The sequence below is a fragment of the Condylura cristata genome, unplaced genomic scaffold, assembly GCF_000260355.1.
Source record: "Condylura cristata isolate star-nosed mole 26May11 unplaced genomic scaffold, ConCri1.0 scaffold00022, whole genome shotgun sequence".
Classification (NCBI taxonomy): domain Eukaryota; kingdom Metazoa; phylum Chordata; class Mammalia; order Eulipotyphla; family Talpidae; genus Condylura; species Condylura cristata.
In genome coordinates this window covers 27,368,181-27,386,373 of record NW_004567123.1, presented here as the reverse complement: position 1 = coordinate 27,386,373, position 18,193 = coordinate 27,368,181, and the positions used below count along the sequence as shown (strand labels likewise).

General features: G+C 43.6%; 1 protein-coding gene across 3 annotated transcripts in view; it reads right to left on the bottom strand.

Moving 5' to 3' along the window:
- IFT52 (intraflagellar transport 52) overlaps positions 1-15,684 on the bottom strand; it is a 22,724-nt gene extending 7,040 nt beyond the window's left edge. The window contains exons 1-10 of one of the 3 annotated variants that reach the window (XM_012728441.1): positions 15,589-15,671; positions 13,645-13,769; positions 12,696-12,783; positions 12,014-12,143; positions 11,657-11,732; positions 10,327-10,398; positions 8,431-8,557; positions 6,372-6,461; positions 5,225-5,293; positions 1,691-1,845 (exon numbers count right to left, since the gene is read on the bottom strand). In XM_012728441.1, the coding sequence (XP_012583895.1) occupies positions 1,691-1,845; positions 5,225-5,293; positions 6,372-6,461; positions 8,431-8,557; positions 10,327-10,398; positions 11,657-11,732; positions 12,014-12,143; positions 12,696-12,783; positions 13,645-13,769; positions 15,589-15,636 (980 nt within the window). In that variant the 5' untranslated portion in view covers positions 15,637-15,671. Of the gene's footprint in view, positions 1-1,690; positions 1,846-5,224; positions 5,294-6,371; positions 6,462-8,430; positions 8,558-10,326; positions 10,399-11,656; positions 11,733-12,013; positions 12,144-12,695; positions 12,784-13,644; positions 13,770-15,588 lie in introns of all 3 variants that reach the window. The other 2 variants (XM_004687391.2, XM_012728442.1) reach the window with 2 other exon arrangements.
- Between the last annotated feature and the right edge of the window lie 2,509 nt (positions 15,685-18,193).

Sequence of the window (18,193 nt, the reverse complement as noted above, 5' to 3'; positions counted from 1 at the left end):
GTCCAGAGACACTCTTCTCCCGCATGCCTCTTAAACCACAGCCACTAACTACTCTAACTGGCTCCGCCTTTTGTCCTCCTGCTCTGCCCCGACTGTCTCCTCACCAGTTTCTTTATTTCTCCTCACTCCAACTCATCATACAAACTGCTACAAGAAAGTGTCTGTGTTGGCTTTGAAAACACACTAACATGGCCCTGTTCTAGAGATCTTTATGAGTCTCCCAGTCATAAATCCAACCCTCACCCTGAGCCGTAGGCTGTTTGTCTTGTTCTTGATCTCTAATGCTCAGGCACATCTCTCTCCTCAAGGGTCAAAGTCAGGTATTGCAGAACAGTATGTTGCAAGAGACTTCAGAGGACACATTTTTCACCTATTACCAAGTTGGCCTTGTAAGCATTTAAGAGTAAATGCAGCTTAAGAAAAATGCCCTTGCCCCGACCCACCCCGACCACCTGCAGGTCTGGGGCTTGTTCATACCAGGATGGGGACCTCACTGCAGAGTGTGCTGTGCTGACGCCCACTGTCAGAAATCCCCCTCAGCCATTATGGCTCACCCTTAGGCGCCCGGCACAGCACTAAGCAGACACAGGGCTAAGAAATCAGGGTTGATGTAACCTTCTTTTTTGATTGACTATTTATTTTGTTTATAAGAACTTGGGTGTAGGCTAGAGGTGGGGAGAGGCGGGGGAGAGGATTCACCAGAGACAGAGTGGGGAGCAGAACAGACAGATCTACTGAAATCTGAAGTACACTGCTGAGGGGAGCAGTGGGCGAGACAGGAGAGGTCTGCTGTGCCATGTGGGTCAGCTCCCTGGCCGGGGATCGAACTCAGGCTGTTGTGGTAATGGCGCTAAGACTTAACCCTAGGCCACCAGGGAGGCCCCCTAAAAGGGCCCTCTTTAAAACAGGTCTCTCTGTTTACCTGGGTGAGAATAAATTTCTTTTCACTATGCCACTGTCTCTAGTTTTATATTTCATATTTAACATTAACATAATAATCTTGTATCACAGCTGTTGTCTCTCTCCTCAGTAAACTTGAGGCATAGTGTCCAGCACAAGAGGAGCTCTGCATTTGTTGAACTTAAGCTCAAGTAGAGGGGTAGGAAGTCAGACAGTCAACAGTAGCTGTGCGTGCAGTGTGTATCCACACGTTCAGCCCATGCTGTTTGGGAGATACTAGAAAACGCTGGCCCCTGACCCTGCCATGGGTCGGGAGACAACAGCGAACCAGGAACTCCAGCAGGGTCACATCCTGGCGTACAGTCACTGAGGTCTGACTTTAGTCCCTGCTGTCCCTTTGGGAGAATGCCTCACCCTCCTCAACCATCAGTTTGCTCATCTGGAAATGAGGCCAGTAACTCAGAGTGAAAAGATTAACATGTGGAGCCTGAAGGGGACTGAGGAGGTTCCTAGAACATGGGGCTCTATTAAACCCAGGAAGATCCTAGGCAAACGGGACAAAGCTGGGCCCCCTAAATGCCTGCGACAGAGCCTGGATCTCAGCAGCGATGTCCTCTGAATGAACCCACCACCCCACCTTCCCAGCTATCCCTGTCCAGCTGTCACAGATCCGAGCACACATTCTGCATATCCCATTTGCTGTGACACTAACTCCCACCCCGAGGCTTGTGATTTGATACCAAGCACTCAGAATGGAAGGCAGTCGGCTCAGGTGGCCACAAATACTGACTTGATGACCTTGGGGAGGGAGGTGGTATCCAGCTGGTAAATGGACAAGTCGAAGAGGGTGGTAAAATCTCGTGGGTTCTCATCGCCCTCCTGGAGACACACTCGAAGCTGTTCTGACAGGGCGGCCGTGTCAGGTAACATCATGTAGTCAGAAATCTGAAAGCCACAAGAGGGTTCCTTTCAGCAGAGCAGGAGCAAGAGTTTGATCTGTAGTCTCTGATGTCACAGGTCCAAATCTGCAATATCTATAATCCTTTGCCCAGAGGCCTTACTGCTCTTGATCAATGATAACTAAGCCTTAAATAAGTCACTTTGTGTGGAAAGAAAAAGTCACTGGGTTTAAACTCCAGTGCTGACTAAATGTAACTCTTCAGTTACTCACGCCAGTGCTCACCTAGAAGAGAAGCGCACAGCCTGCTTACTGGTCGCCTTTGAATGTCACGGTCACGGACTGGAGGAATGGGTCAGGAGCTTCATTTTCCTAGTCTATTCACTTCCTGATTCCCCTCAGTAATTTTGTCATTTCGACTCATCTAGAACATTTTCCATTTAACCTTAGCTGATTATTTCCTATGTAGTGAGAAAACAGAAGCAATCATAAAGTCCACAAGCTCCCATTCTGTCTGTCCCCCAGCATCTGGGTCACACACTCTGCTTTCTCATCTGCAGCCTGAGCCCAACACAGCCCCCAGCTAGACAGCAGGCCCCGGCCCTGCCGCCCGCCAAGAATATGCCTCCAGCATTGCTGAGCTCTTAATGATGGCACATGCGGGTGCTGGTACCAGTAAAAGACCGGGGAACCCTAAAGGTGCATCGGCAAGATGCTAGGTTAAACAGACCACAGTAGAAATGTGTCCTAAACAGTTCTTTATGTCTATAAACATGGAAGAATCTCTAAGATATATGGTCATTTAAAAATGTACGGTGCTGGAGAGCACATGGCCCTCATGTATGTGTAAGGGGGAAGGAGCGCACACACACTTGTTTACATATGTGGAAAGTATTTTTGGAAGAACATGCGAGACGCGCTGGGATTGTGGATAATGAAGAGTGGAATAAAGCAGCCGGCGAAGACAGAAGGGCGGTGTACAGTGTGAATGCTATGAGCTCCAATCCACGTGAGGGGATTATGTACTTACATAGTAAATTTAAATAAATGTGTCTGGCAGCCAGATGCTTATTCCTTAAATCCCTCTGAATTCAGTTAACCTTGACATCTAACAAGGCCAACCTGGACACAGTTTAAAAACGGTGAAACTCTGAAGCCCCCGTCCCATGCTGTGTGAGTTTTCAAGAGCCAGCTCTGGAGACGCAGACGCAGCTGGAGAGCAGTCCAGAGCTGAGAAGGCGAGGCCAACAGGCGCCACAGACCCCAAGGGCCACAAACTCTCCACAGGGGAGGTGCACAAACAAATAACTGCCCTTCCCTGAAACATCTGGCCGTGCCCGAGGCAGAGGTCAGAAATGGGCATGGCAAATCCACAGCCAGAGGTGAGTCTCATTTCTGCACAGACGCTGCAGGATGCTCGTCGAGCGAGACAGCCGCCCTGTGTCCAGGGAGAAATGGTGCTCCCGAGACGACTGGCTTCTGTGCTTCCTAGCAGATTTGAAGGTTAAAACCTATGTAAATGCCACCAGCTCCTTGTTGAGCTGCCATTTTAATCTATTAAATATCATTTGAAACAATGACTGTCTGGGCTTGAAAGCTACTTTGGAATAAATAACAAGATGTGATCTGAAACCCTACTGAGGAAGCTCAGCTTTTCAAAATGTCTTCTTTGCCACGTTATTAGATCCAGCATTCTACTTTCTAAAGCCATTCAATGCAAAGCTCATCTTCCCCAGATCTCACAGCTGAAAGGTCCGGGAAACTGCATGGTGTTAGCACAAAGAGACTCTTCCTGAGTCAGTCCACGTCATGAGCGGGGGTCAGTGAGCGGGGCTCCGGCTCCAGAATCGGCCTGATGTGGGCATGACTAATGCCTTGGCCAGCTTGTTACCCTAAGTGGAGATCTTGAAGAATGTATTTACCTCAATCTCCTCAGCTAGAAAAGAGGAGTGGCCACAGAGAGGAGTGGTCCACTCAAGAGCTGGGTCTTGTGGGATCTGAAAGGCGAATTCCTAGCTTTTGCTGATTCCTTTACTTAGGGGGCTTCATCAGTCTTCAAGAGCAGTTAAGCAAAACATCTGTACACTTAAAGTTTCCTTAGACATAAGGCACCATTTTGACCATCTGACCTGACCCATCAGCCCCGGGAGGCCACAGCCTCAGTTGAGGAAGGAAGTGCTCAGCAGACTGCCATTTCTGGTGACCTCTTGCCACCTCCTGCTACCCACTGCCAGGAAATAATTTTCCTGACATCTCAGAGCTTAAGAACCACAGAAGCAACTGTAGAATGAGTAAGTGGACTTCGTGTTAGGAGACCAGGTTTAGGTCTTAGCTCTGCCCTAGCTTATTACTTCCACACAGCAATTTTACACAATTTCAGTTTCTTCATCTATAAAATGTCAAAAAGACCGTCTACCTCCCTGAGAGAATGAGATAAGATGATTTGTGTGGGGGCCTCCTTGGTGGCACAAGGAGTTAAGTCTTAACAGTAGGAATCTATCACCAGCCACTGCCGCATGAATTTAGTCTCACATGGCACAGCAGACCTCTCCTATTTCATCCATTGCCTCTCAGCAGTATATTCCAGTAAATTCGCCTGTTCTGCTCCCCACTCTGTCTCTGGTGAATCCTCTTGCCTCATCTGCCCTCATACCTCTGGCCTACACCTCAGCTCTTGTATGCATAAATAAAATAAATCTTTTAAAAGAAAAATGATTTATGTAGAAGGGTAGGATATATACAGCGCCTGGTATATATAAATAAATATTTTTGGAAGTCTTATATAGCACTTCCTAAACCTTTAATTTGATAAGTTACATCTATGTGAGTAGGCCTTCCAGTCATGGTGTGAGACAGAGTGCTGATATTAGTGTCCCATAGAACGTTAAGGTAAAAAAGCTGGGAAAGTTCCTGCGTTAAGAGAAAGAAATAGAATGCATCCACTGGCCTCTCGCCCAGGGCTGGCTTACCACCCTCCTCGCCTACAAATGCTACCAGAACGTCGCCAGAGCTGCTAGCCCTAAAGGAAGCAAAGTTATAGTTAAACAGCCAATTCTGATGATCTTTCCTTTGTGAAAATATTATTTTTATATCCTTTCTGTTTCTGAAAGAAGTATTTCACTATAGACACTGACTTTGAAAGTTTGGCCAGGGAGCTCCCTGGCTGGGATCAAACTAAGCTATAGTAGCTGCGGGGAGCTTCATGGTGCTGCACTTTTAACTCGCTGCGCCCCCAGAGAGGAGCACATTTTAAATTCCAGCTATTATACATGTATATCTATATTTACCTATGTAAATATAGAACCCACCCCAATTAGTTCTATCATTAATTATATAATTTAGATAAACACAAGTGAGATAGATTTCTCTGAAACACAAGTGACGATGAGAAATTAAAGCTATTTTTTTATTTAAAAGTTCTCTTACCTCTGGGTCCTCAGCATCTATTTGGTTTAGGTGGATGTCTCCTGTTGTGAGCCACTGGAAAACAACGTCCTAGATTAAAAAACAAACTTAGGATCAGACACTTGGTCATCTGAGGGAGCCAAGGACAGGCCTTGAATTAAATCAAGAAAGAATTAAATAGGGGAAAAGATCACAACAGTGATTCAGAAAGGAGGAGCCACCCTTCTCCTAGTGAAATCACAGGGAAATAAAGTTTTTCCTTACTCTATTCCAACTTTTATCATGAGACATTTATCTTCAGGCAGTCTACCGCTAACCACAGCCAAATTGTGGTTACAAACTATTCACGGTCCCAAAGACACGCATTTAATGTGCTGATAACAGTTTGAAGAAAATGGTGAATAGCTGAGGTCTCCACAGTGTGCCCTGAGACACTGGAACTCCTTGTGAACTCCAGAGGAACAAAATCTTAATCTCCCAAACAACAATCAGAGACGGAGGGACTTTATTTCATTAATGTCAAGTTTCTGAGGAAGTCGCGTCCTCCACAGGCACCTCAGGGACTCACACGGGTCGCCCGTCCCAGCACAGGTGTCCTTTCCCTGTCCTGACAAGTGGCTGCAACACCTGCACCTCATTCCCCACAGCACTGGCCCGTGCTCTGCTAACTCCTCCCAAACACCTCTCACGCCTACCGGGCTCGGAGTGGAGTTCACACCCTCGCCACCTTCCGTCTAGGTCTCCCTCCTTGCCTCACTGACTCAACCAGCCTCCGAGCCAGCTCAGGCTGCCTCCCCCTCCGCCTTTCATACAGCAGGCAGAGGCGTCTTCCCGAACAGGGCTCTGACCAAGCCCATGCTCCGTGGCTTCCTGCAGCAAGCCTGAGCTCCTGGGTGCCCACACCTCTTCCTCAGGACCCACGCCCACCCAAACTGCCATACTACAAGGTGACGCTGCCACAGCCAACTTCTGCTCTCCTGAGCTCACTCAACAGACTATAATCTTTTCCAAATCATGCCTGACTCAACTTGGTATTCTCAGTGAAAGGCAGAGAATGGCTGTGAATGCTGGTTTTTAAGTGAATAAATGAACTGAGCATGAGTTTTAAAAAATGACATGAAAATCATACTAACACATTATACATTAATGTGATGAAAAAGAAGCATACCATGATTTTGCTATTTTCTTCTTTATCCAAATATTGGTCACTGAACATGTGACACGAGCCAAGCACTGCCAGCTTCCCACCTTGGTTCTGCTGATGACAAAACAGTGTCAGATACTCAAGTTCCCAAATGTACCACGTAAGTCACCCTGCTTAACGAATCATGTGAGCAACCAATTCACATCAGGATTTAACAGTCCAGAAATAGCAACCATGATAACAACTATATCCAGTCTGCCTCCCATTTTAGATACTTCTAGATTCTCCCATTTGACTTCAACAAAAACTACTGTGAATTGGTTCTACAGCATTTCCCCATTGTTATCTTATGTAAAGCTCATAATCCTAATGGAAAAAGAGATGATTCCAAAGATAATCTGTATGAATTAAAGATAAGTATGAGTACCAAAAGGTATTTCACTAAGATCCAAACAGAAAAGTAAACCACAAGCATGAAAAATTCACAAAAGCAGTAAGAACTAGTTAGAAAGAAAAAAAAAAATTAATGTTAATATGAAAGAAAAAAAATTTAATGTTAATATTTTTTAATGAATGAAAGTATTTTGCCCATGAGAACAGTAAATATAAAAAATAACTACAAACTTTATAGTCAAGTTTCAATAATTCAGGTTAATCCTGAAATGGTCAACAGATGCAACAAAACAGTGTGCAACCGCCCAAAAAACTCATGAATAATTTAGAGTCATAATCATAAAAAACTGAAAAGAAAACCAAAGGAAAGTGGTTATTGGACCCTCTTTTAGTGGTGAAGTTACGTGTCAGAGAGGGCTTTCAGTAACACGGAAATACTTCTGTCATAACATTTAGTTAAAAAAAAAAAATTTATGTGCCATAAATTAAACATCTATCCTAGTTTATAGGTTTTGAGGTAAATACACAAAAAAGAAGCACAAGCCAAAATGGGAAAGAAGAAACAAGCTATCGGCCTGGGCTTCTTAGAGTCAACGGCTGTCCAGAAAAATGGGTAGGCTGGTGTTTTTTAGTCTGTCTACAGTTGATTACATATCCCATTTGTAAGAAGAAAAACAGTACAATATTAAAAACACAAACTGAGATCCAGTTTTTCAAGCAAAATCACATACAGGAACAGGCACTAGGGAAAAAAATTACATCTAAGTCAGAGATATTGAAAGATAGAAATCCACAACTTCCATAAATACAGTGAAAATTTCAAAATACTGACTTATACCACTGAAAAGCAAATGCTTCTTAGCAAAGAATACCACACTACTACTCTACCCTAACCACTGGAGAGAGAGCAGCTGCAGAGATGAGGAAGTGAATCTGGTGCAATTCCACAGGGAGAAAGGGCAGTGGCTGGATGAACTGTGCTGTGATTTGAATCTACGCATCTAAGTAAATACGGGAAGAGAAAGAACTTTACCTTCTCATTACTATTCACACTCAAGCTTTTCTTTAATGCTACTTTACTTTCTTCTTCCTACCTCATTTATTTCAAGTAGATTATACAGATGATCTTTCTTTAATCCTTGTATTCGGTCCTCATGGATTCTACCATTACCTTCAGTGTTTTCCAGCATTTGTCTGTCATTTGTTCAATTAAATAAGAGTACGTCTACTTAAGGGCTCATCTGTACTTCCTGTTAGTCGAAGGAGACTACCCCAGTAAACCGAAGACCTAGAAGGTGTGGCGAGAAGTGCAGCAAAGACACCCAACCTGAGCAGCGAGGAGGAACGCCCAGTCTCCAGGATGGAATGCGGCCCCTCTTGGGAGCACTAGGTCCATCTCACCAACTTAAGGATGAAGGGCAAGAGGGCCTCCCTGGTGGCACAAGGGGTTAAGTGTCAGCACTCTGAAGCAATGATAAAAGGCAGGTTGGAGCCCTGACTCCACCAGTTACTGGACAATCTGTGGTTTCCCTATGAAGTAAAATGTAAGTGACAGAGCTAATACTTCGCAGGACTATTGTGAAGACCACGAAGGAAATGTCTAAAACCTCTCAGGAAAATGTAGGTAATGCAGTTTTTACTATATCAATAATACAAATAACATACCCACCCCATCATAGAAAGACTGTACCTTTGAATGATAGAAAGCCAAAATGGGTCTGTTAAGTGGGAAACACACGGAGCCCGTGGACAGAACAGCCACTGCCGGTTTCATGACATTCAGTGTGGCACCAAAAGGGTAGACAAAGGTGAGAGCCCTGTAAGAAATAAAGAAACATTAAAAAAAAAAAAGGAAGCTGATGTCAGTGTTTCTTGAGTAATTTTCTATCAACTACAAAATTTCTTCTAAGGTTTTGTTTATTACCTCAAAAACTGATATAACTCTAGCTTCAAAGTTAAACATTTTAAGAAATATGAAAGTCAATTAACAATTTATAGTCCTCTGTTTAAGTGACAGGAAGAACTGCATCAATACCGCATCAATTATAAAACTGTATTTCTTAACTACATAAACACATTCAACTTCTACAGGGCAAAATGCCCCAAAGTGAAAAGGTAAATCAGGAAAATATTTCAGGCCTTATAAGTAAATAAGAAAAAAAGTCAATAGAAAAACGGACAATAAGCAGTGCTAGGAAATTCACAGAAGAAATTCAGTCAGAGACTCCCAAGGCCATTCTATTCACTAGCTTAACTTGCAGAGAAATGCAAGTTGGAGAGTATTTTCTCTTTTTCTTACATCTTAAAGGGACAGGTTTATTAAGAAAAGAAGAAAGAAAACAGAGACGCCTGCACAGACACAGATGGCAGAGAGACGCCAAGAATATCTTCATGAAAATACCCCATGCTGGAAAGAGCAGTGAAGAGGATGTGCCCGCAGGGACTCTACATGCCGCAAGCTGCCTGGGCATTTGGCACCTCTCCCGTCTGGCAGCGCATCAGTCGGGAGACCCCCGACCCAGAAAGGCCAGTGTTAGCACTCCAGTGTGCTAAAGTGTTAGAATAAATTGTACATGTAAAGATGAGCACTTTGTGCTTTATTATTTATGTAACAAGTACAGAACTCTTTATAATAATATGGGGCAGAAGTTAATACAGGCAGGGAGCAGTTGGAAACTAAGTTCTGACATTAGTTAGGTGAACTTGAATAATAACCTGTTATCTATAACCTTACAGAATTGTTGCTGAGGATTAAACGAGACAATTCATACCTATCACATAGTTAAGAGTTCAATATTATTATTAAAGGAAAATATTAAAAACTGCTTAAATGTGTAATAGGAGATTGATAAGGTAAGTTAGGATACATGCAATTTTAGCGAATCCTTAAAAGGATATGCTATCTACATATATACACAAACACACACATTATGTATTATATATTATATATAATACGTATCATGCATTTCACAACATACAACTATGATACAAACCATATATATTCTATGTCATATATTTACAATATTATTGTATATCATACAGAACATTATAGGATATCATTATATTGTATACACATCATATACTTATAGATCATATAAAATCTAGTTATAGGCCCTCCCTGGTGGCGCAGCGGGTTAAAGCACTGCACAAAGAAGCTTAAGCCACTTCCTCATGAGTTCAATTCCCGTCTGCCCCGGAGGTGACCACATGGCGTGGCAGACCTCTCCTGACCCGCCCGCTGCTCCCCTCAGCAGTGGACTTCGTCGATCTGCCTGTTCTGCTCCCCACTCTGTCTCTGGTGAAGCCTCTCACCCTCCGCATCTCTGGCCTGTACCCCAGTTCTGTATGAATAAATAAATAAATCTTTAAAAAAAAAAAAAAATCTAGTTATAGATTATATGGTTTATATAATTATAATCTATAATATATAACCTATACTTAAAATTATATAATCGATATTTATATACTTTATAGGTAAAGTATATAAAATATGTATTTTTGTGAGGGTTACTTATATAATCAGAAATTAAAACTTCATTTCAAGAAAAAACCCTTCAGGTGGCTTTAGAGAATACACTACACTCACTGGGCATTGTTTCCGTTGCCTTCCTCATCAATGATTCCAGGCACAGCCTTCCCAGCAGCTCGGCTAATTTCCCTTGAAGGAAAAAATTAAAATCAGTAAACAAAAAAGTCGGGACTTCACAATGCATTAACATTAACAATGAAGAGGATGTCAATGAATTTGCAGACTTGCTCAAGACACAACTCTCAAAAATTAAAGGTACATGTGCATACATCTTTGGGAAGCTTGCAGAAGTTAACATTAAAATATCCGGGTAAGTTCCTCTGGAGTTCTGAGGGAGTCTGTAACATCAGACTGGCAGAGTGCCTTGCACTCAAGTATGGAATCATTTTGATTAAAGGAAAAAAAGCTTATAGAGAGAACTTGATGTTGTCCAAAGTCCTTCATTTATGTTTCAGGATCTAGTGTATCAGAAGAAACTAATTTCACCCCAGGCTACAAGAGTGGAGAAAAGGACCCAGAATGCCTCAGAGCATTGGACACCCTCTACCACAGCGACCACGTCAGGATGGACATGTGGCCTAAACCAGGCCAAGCAGCAAATCTCAGGACTGCTGCTGAGGATGCTGGGACTAAGGCATGCTTTCTCATCCTGTGTGGTGTGGGTACAAGTCTGGCAACTGTTAAAACTACTCCCCACTCCACCCCCCCGGAAAGCAGAGCCACACAAATCGCAGAGAAATAGAACTGGAGCCGGGCTATCATCATGAATCTTCCAGTCATCCATATCCAAAGCCCGCCCTATTTCTGGGCTTTTCAATTACTGATTCAATGACGTTTCTTTATTGTTTAATCCCATTTGACCAGGGTTTTCTATTACTTGCAACAGAATATATTTTAACTAACAAAAAGGTAAATGAGGGCCCTCTCTGGTGGCACAAGGGGTTAAAACACAGCATTATGAAGCTGGCCACAGTCACTGAAGCCAGGAAGGCATAGCAGATCGCTCCTGTCTCACCTACTGCTCCCTTCAGCAGTGTATTTCAGTAGATCCACGTGTTCTGCTCCCCACTCTGTCTCTGGTGAATCCTCTTACCTCCACCCCACCCCTCACTCACCTCCCTGGCCTGTATCCCAGTTCTTGCATGCATAAATAAATAAATTTTTTTTTTTTAAAAAGGTAAATCAAAAAAAAAAAAAAAGGTAAATCAGCAAAGCTCCAAAAGGTGGGAAGAATTTAATTTGTTGGATGATTATAATAAATTATAATAAAACAATAAGACAAGAAAAGAGGAACAGTGAAAAGAATGCATGAGAGGAGATGAATACAGACACACATGGGAAAGAAGAAAGTCACTTGTAAAGGCAGTTCCACATTGGCCATGCTCACCTGTTCAAGACTCCATTGGAAACTAGAGCTTCTTTAGGGTGGAAGTATTTATAATATACATTTCTCACGACAGCATCTTTTAGGGAAAAGACAGAAAGATACATTTTAGATTAGAAATGAATTTTAATGCAAATACACATAAACTCTGATGTGAAAGGAACCCTGTACCTTATTCCCCTCATTTTAAGAGGGAAGAAGCCTGGGTCTGGAAAGAACAGATTGCTGGTGAGACCAGAATGCTAGACTGCACACCCTCAGTGAAGGGCTTTCCATGGTACTATTAGGCCCAGACATCTATGATAGCAATAATAAATTTAAAAAAAACAGTGCCTCTATTAAAATAATAATAATAATTACCATTATTAACCATGATTCCATATTCTTCTAGAAGAAAGTTAATATTGGTATCAAATCTGGATTCTCCCCCCTCTCCTAGCATCACAAGGATATCTCCACCGCCTTCAAGGTATTTCTTCAGGACTTCAAACTATGCAAAGGGAAAAAAAAAAAAAACTATGACTAAACCCAAAAGACTTTTGTATAAAACGCTATGAATAAAACTTAGGGGGAAAAAAAAAAACTATTTGTCTATTTCATAACAAAGGATAAAAAACAATTTAATTTTAACAGAGGGGTGGGGAGGGAAGTACACGGGATTATGGTGATGGCACACGGGTGACTTGGTGATGGGAAACCCGCGGCGATTACAATTGAGATGGAAAAAAAAAATGTACAAAATGATGTAAAAATAAACGGTTATAAAAAAATTAAATAAATAAATAAAAACAATTTAAAGTGGGATTTTCTTATTTTCAAGGCAAAAACACAGCAAAGAAGGATGGCTATTATTTAATTCACTTGCTCTGTGTTTCAAACATTCATCATCTCATTTAAACATCACAACAAAACTCCGTGATGAGGCCAATGAAGTGATCAGTCTGAAGTCACACTGTAGGTGGTGAAGTGGGGTTTAACCAGGATTTCAGAGTCCATTTTCCTCACTATCGCATTATATTTCCTCTTCATGAATAGTTCTTACCTCAGCTGCAGTAAATTTTTCCCTTGGTCCAGCCGTAATCCATAGTTTCACCCCAATTAGCTTCTCAGTTGTTATTTCATCTTTTAAGCTAAAAAAGATGATTTTTAAAAGCAAATGTCAGATGTTTTACTTAAAGTAATTTATGAGTTATTTTACCCTCTCGTCTGTATTGACTCAGAGGCCACAGAGAATTAGAGGCATCTGGTCCAACATCTCCCCCAAAATGAACTTCTTCCCTCTAGGACACCCCAAAGTCATCAGGCTCTGCTCAAGTATATCCCATAAGCCAAAAGGTCCAAATTGGGGCCTCCCTGGTAGCAAGGCACTATGAAGCTATTGTAGCCGCTGCAGCACAAACTCAATCCCTACCAGGAGTGACCCACAGGGCACAGCAGGCCTCTCCTGTGGCACACGCTGCTCCCCTCAGCAGTGTGCTTCAGTCAATCTGCCTATTCTGCTCCCCACTCTGTCTCTGGTGAATGCTCTCACCCCCTGAACCTCTGGCCTGTATCCCAGTTCTTACATGCATAAATAATCTTAAAAAAAAAAAATGTCCAAATTCAACCTGGCCAGTGCACAATGTGCTTTAGCCATTAATTCAGTCAGCTCTGCCATTAGCTTATTGATTACATGTCCTTACCTACTAAAAAAACACTTAGGTGCACATTTTTCCTTTCTCTAAACTGAAGCACTGAAATATGAAAAAATGCTTTAAACTCTTATAACACTATGTATGTATAATTAGTATACCTGTTTGAATGTGATTTGGGGGACAACTTACTAACATATTTGCCAATTTCAAAAGTTATTTTAGTAATTATTTACTTCTGAACAATCTTACAGTTAAGCAGCATCTCTCGCCTACACAATCCTTTCAATACGAAAATAAAGATTTTTCAGTTACCAGCAGGCAATTATTTTTAGAAGGGAAAAGAATACACACTGTCACCTCTGGATCTTCCAATTACTCCGAAGTCTTTTCTGCATGGATTTATAGCCATTGTTGGTAGTAAACACCTCTTTTTTGTATGCGTTGAAAAGAATGGTGCTCCTAAGCTCTTTCTCCATGGCTACCTTAGGGGAAAAAGAAGGGGGCAAAATAGGGAAACAAGAAACAAAAGAAGGATCCCAAAGAGGATTGCTGCCTTCTCCTTCTAAGTTATCAAGAAAGAGCTGCAACCTGGCTAGGAATTCCCTCGGTTACAAAGGAGGAGAGTGCCATGCACAGCAGACGCAGAAACCAAAGGTTTTGGCTTTCATCTGCTCTTGTCCTGGCCTTCCCGCCAGTCTACACTCATGGCTCTGCCCTGCCTCTCCCAACCCATCATTTCCAACCTGATTCCTCATCACTAACACTTGCTAAGTATGGGGTCAGACTTCTTTTTAAACACACATTATTATTTTACAAACTAGATTTTACTGTAAGCACCATGTTTCCAGCATGCATACATCCCATATTCTGCAACACATTTGCACCTTACCTTGAATTTTTCACGACTTTCCGTGTCAGTATTGATAGATACACCAAATTCACAGGCCTTCTTCTGGATGTACCAGTGTTTATTTAGCCAATCATATACTGATAAACATATTTGTTTCCCTCAAATTCTTTTCCTAATAGACCACTGTTATAAACATGATCCCTAAACCCATCATTGTTTTTATGCTATTTGTAGAATAAACTCCTACCTACTGAAGGCTAGTTTCCAAATATTCTCCAAAACAATGTATTAATGTTTATTTCCACTAATACTGCTTCCCCACATTCCTATGTATACTTTCCAATCTTTTCCTCTCAAACCCCTGTACCTCTGGCCTACACCCCAGCTCTTGTGTTTATAAATAAATAAAATAAATTTTAAAAATATATTTTATGTTAAAAAACAATACCCCGAGATCCCATCACAGCAATCTTTTCCTGTTCCATTCTACCTGTGTGCAGTGCTTGGTTTCAGTGTGTATATACAATGTTGACTTTTGCTCTCTCCAGTTTCCTGAAAGGAAGCCTCATGATAGCTAGTGGTTGTGAAACAGCTAAGGGGACAGAAAGGTCTGGCTGCCTTGCTTTGTGGGTCCTCATCAGAACTTCAGCCTGCAGGACAGGATCCCAAAGCAGACCAATGATGAGAAACAATAACAGGATTTATTTACACAGCCCGTGATAAAAGGGAGAGCTGAGAGTTTATGAGCCAGAGCGTGGTCAGATGCTGTCTGTCCACCCTCAGTCAGGGTCAGCTGAGCAGAGACACAGTTGCAACCTGAAGCCACACCCGTGGCAAGCTTGCGCTTCCCCACGACACCCTCCTCCCCAACAATTTAACTACCAAAGTCCTAGCTGCACCTTTTTCCTTGACCGACCTCAGCAGGGGGTGGCACCTGAAACTCCACCTTCTACCACCTATGCAGAAGCCTCTCAGCGGGCTCCGGGGTTGCTCCTCAATGTTCCCCTTACAGTTGCGTGATGTGAGGTACTGCGCGATTATGCCACAGTGAACGCAATCACTACCTTCATTTTTATTATTATTATTATTATTGTTGTTGTTGTTGTTATTTTGCCATCACAGACACAGCTGCTTTTGCCATTGGCTTAGTCCTGCCAGAGGACAGATTCCTAGGAGCCAGACTCCTAAGTAAGGGGGCTGAACCTAAAATAGCAAGATCCCGCTCAGAGCTCTCACAACCGAGCAGGTAGAAAAATCCGCACCCCCGGAGGCGAGGGCGATGCCGCCCAGTGCCAGATCAGAAATCCCCGCCGACCCCTGCGACCCCACTTATCCCCCGCGGACCTCGATTTTCCACCAGAGTTGGCCGAGGGACCTGGAGGGCAGTCCTCGCCAGCTCCCAGCGGCTCGGCGGCGCCCGGGTGGCCCCATCACCTCAGGAGCCTTCTTACCTGAGGCCCAGCGACCACCATCTTCCCCTGGCTCCGCCCAGCATCCATCCGCCAGGTATCCGCGGCCGCCTAGCAACCGCGGCCACCCAGCGGCGCGCCGGGAAGGCGTGACCCCGGCGTAGATCTACGTCCGGAGCGACGTGATGACGACAGGAGGGGCGACGCCAGTTCGCCTGGCGTGTCGGGGGTAGATGTGGTCTGTAAGGACCAGTGGGGGACTGTACCATTACTTTGTGTGGGGGGAGTTGGGTTCCATTCTTTTGAGAGGTGAATTCAAACTGGATGGTGGATTAAGGTAAACCAATTTCACTTTGTTCTTTAATTTCAAGTCTTATTAAAGACATTAAAAAGGGACCCATAGGCCCAACGTGGCTTCCCCTAGAGCGAGAAGAGTGAAGGACTTGGGGGACGCGGGGCGCCCCAGCGCGCAGGCGCAGGGCGGCAGGGCCGGTGGGCGTGGCTTGGCAGCTGCAGCCCTGGCGCGGGATCAGACGCTGGGAAGCCGGCTGCTTCAAAGGCGCCTAGGGGAGGCTTCGGGGAAGTCGGGGCGACTTCCCGGAGGGAGGCGGGCAGGTTTGGGGTGAGAAAGTAGTACCAGGTGTCTCATTGGTTATTTACCCGCATCCCTGAACACCACAGGGCCAGACCCCGGAGGTGACAGTGACCCCGCGGGACCCCTTGCTCTAGGCGACCCCAGGCAGGAATTTAGACCTGGCTGGATCAGACTATGTGTATCTGTATCTGTAGATACACACACGCGTGTGTGCATGTGTGTGTGTGCATATATATGTATACATATATACACATAAGTATATTATACACATTGTATAAATATGCACATATACATCCATATATAAAGCGCTCCCCAGAGCAGAAGTGTGAGGAGACTGGGGGAGGGCGATCGGGCACAGGAATTACTTATAGGACAGACCCATCACAGCATACAGATTGTCTTGCCATCACCCGTGAAAATGACAACCAGAAAAGAGTGCCACAAATAGGCCACGCCTCTCCAAAGGTGTGCTCCCCACTGCTCTGAGAGAGCCAGAGTGTGGACCTGTCTGCCATGCTCAGATGGATACAAGTTGAGACACCACCCCCACCCCCACCCCCCAACAGTTTTGAGTCACATTTATACTGCTTACAATCCTCAACATGTACAGAGGAGGAGTTTTTAAGATTTTAAAACACACACCTCTTGTTCCCTTTCATATCCACTGTCACCATAAAGTCAAGAAATACAAAAAGGATGATTGAGAATTCTCTTTCTGGGTTTGCTGCAAAATTGGATGGATACTGTTTGCACTTAGGTATGTAAGTGGAAGTGATGCAGGCTGTACCCAGGTCTTGGGATCCTTATGCCTGTGTGTAGTTGGTGTTTGCTAGAAGACGTAAAAGTGTACCTACCTAGACCAATTCTCCCCGTTGGAGGTTGTAGAAAGAGAAGGGTTTTAGCATAGGCTAAACCTCAATTCCTGGCTGTGCCTGGTACCAGCTGGGTGACCTTGGGCAAATTGCTTAATATTCCTGAGTGAGTGTTTCTGCTCTGCAAAGATAACAATTTCCAAATGCTGGCTTAGGTGTAGCATGGCCTATCACTACCCTAATTTTTCTTCATTTTTATTTTCTATGCTGGTGAAAATTTTGTGATTTTGCAACTGTAGGACAGATCCAGCTTTCAGGTGTTTCACAACCCACAGTGGATTGTGCCCTTTCGGAAGTACTATCAATTTTCTTACAGTAACACTACTTTTTATTATCATTATTTGCTTTGGGAAATTTTGGCCTCTCCCTCACCATGTTTCACATTTGCCAGGTTAACAGACACCATTAGGATGAAAATAAAATCAAAAGATAACAGCTCTCTCCCCCACCCAGCTTTGATGACTAATGATCAGTGTCATTGGTCTTCTGTCCTTCCAGCTTCATGGCCCATAATTCCTGGGGCAGGGACTGGGTTAACAAAAATGAAGGGGAAGAGTGGGAGTGAGTTCAAAGGAAAAGGCAATGAAACCGCCAGCACACACGTGTGTAAGAAAGTTCCTCCCCAGAAGTGCATGGGACTATGGTGATGGCACATGGTGACTCAGTGATGGGAAACCCATGGGATTACAACTGAGATGGAAAAAAATGTACAAAATGATGTAAAAATAAACTGTTATAAACTGTTATATTATTTTTTAAGTCAAAAAAGAAAGAAAGAAAGTTCCTCCCTATTCACCAACCAAAAAGCTGCCAAGACCACCCTGAGGTAGGTGATGAACCACAGGTTTGTGAAAGAACTTTTCCCCTGAAATAGGCATCATGGGCCATTCTACAAGTGCAGTGTCCTGGTGTCATGAGGCTTATGTGCTCATGTCCTGCCCAGGGAGAATTACCTTTGGAAATGGCTAATACTGAACACATGGTGTCCCATAGGTGGCCAGAAATTCTGGTCACCAAGCCTGCACCAGCCTCCAGACCCATCAAAACCCTGGGCTCTCCATGGCATTATACCTGCCAAGCATATGGATGTCTGAGAACACAGAAGAACTTGGCAGCCAAACTCAGGCTATGAGCTTTGAGTTTGTTTGTCTTCCCTTCAAGACCCCATTTCTCACCACTT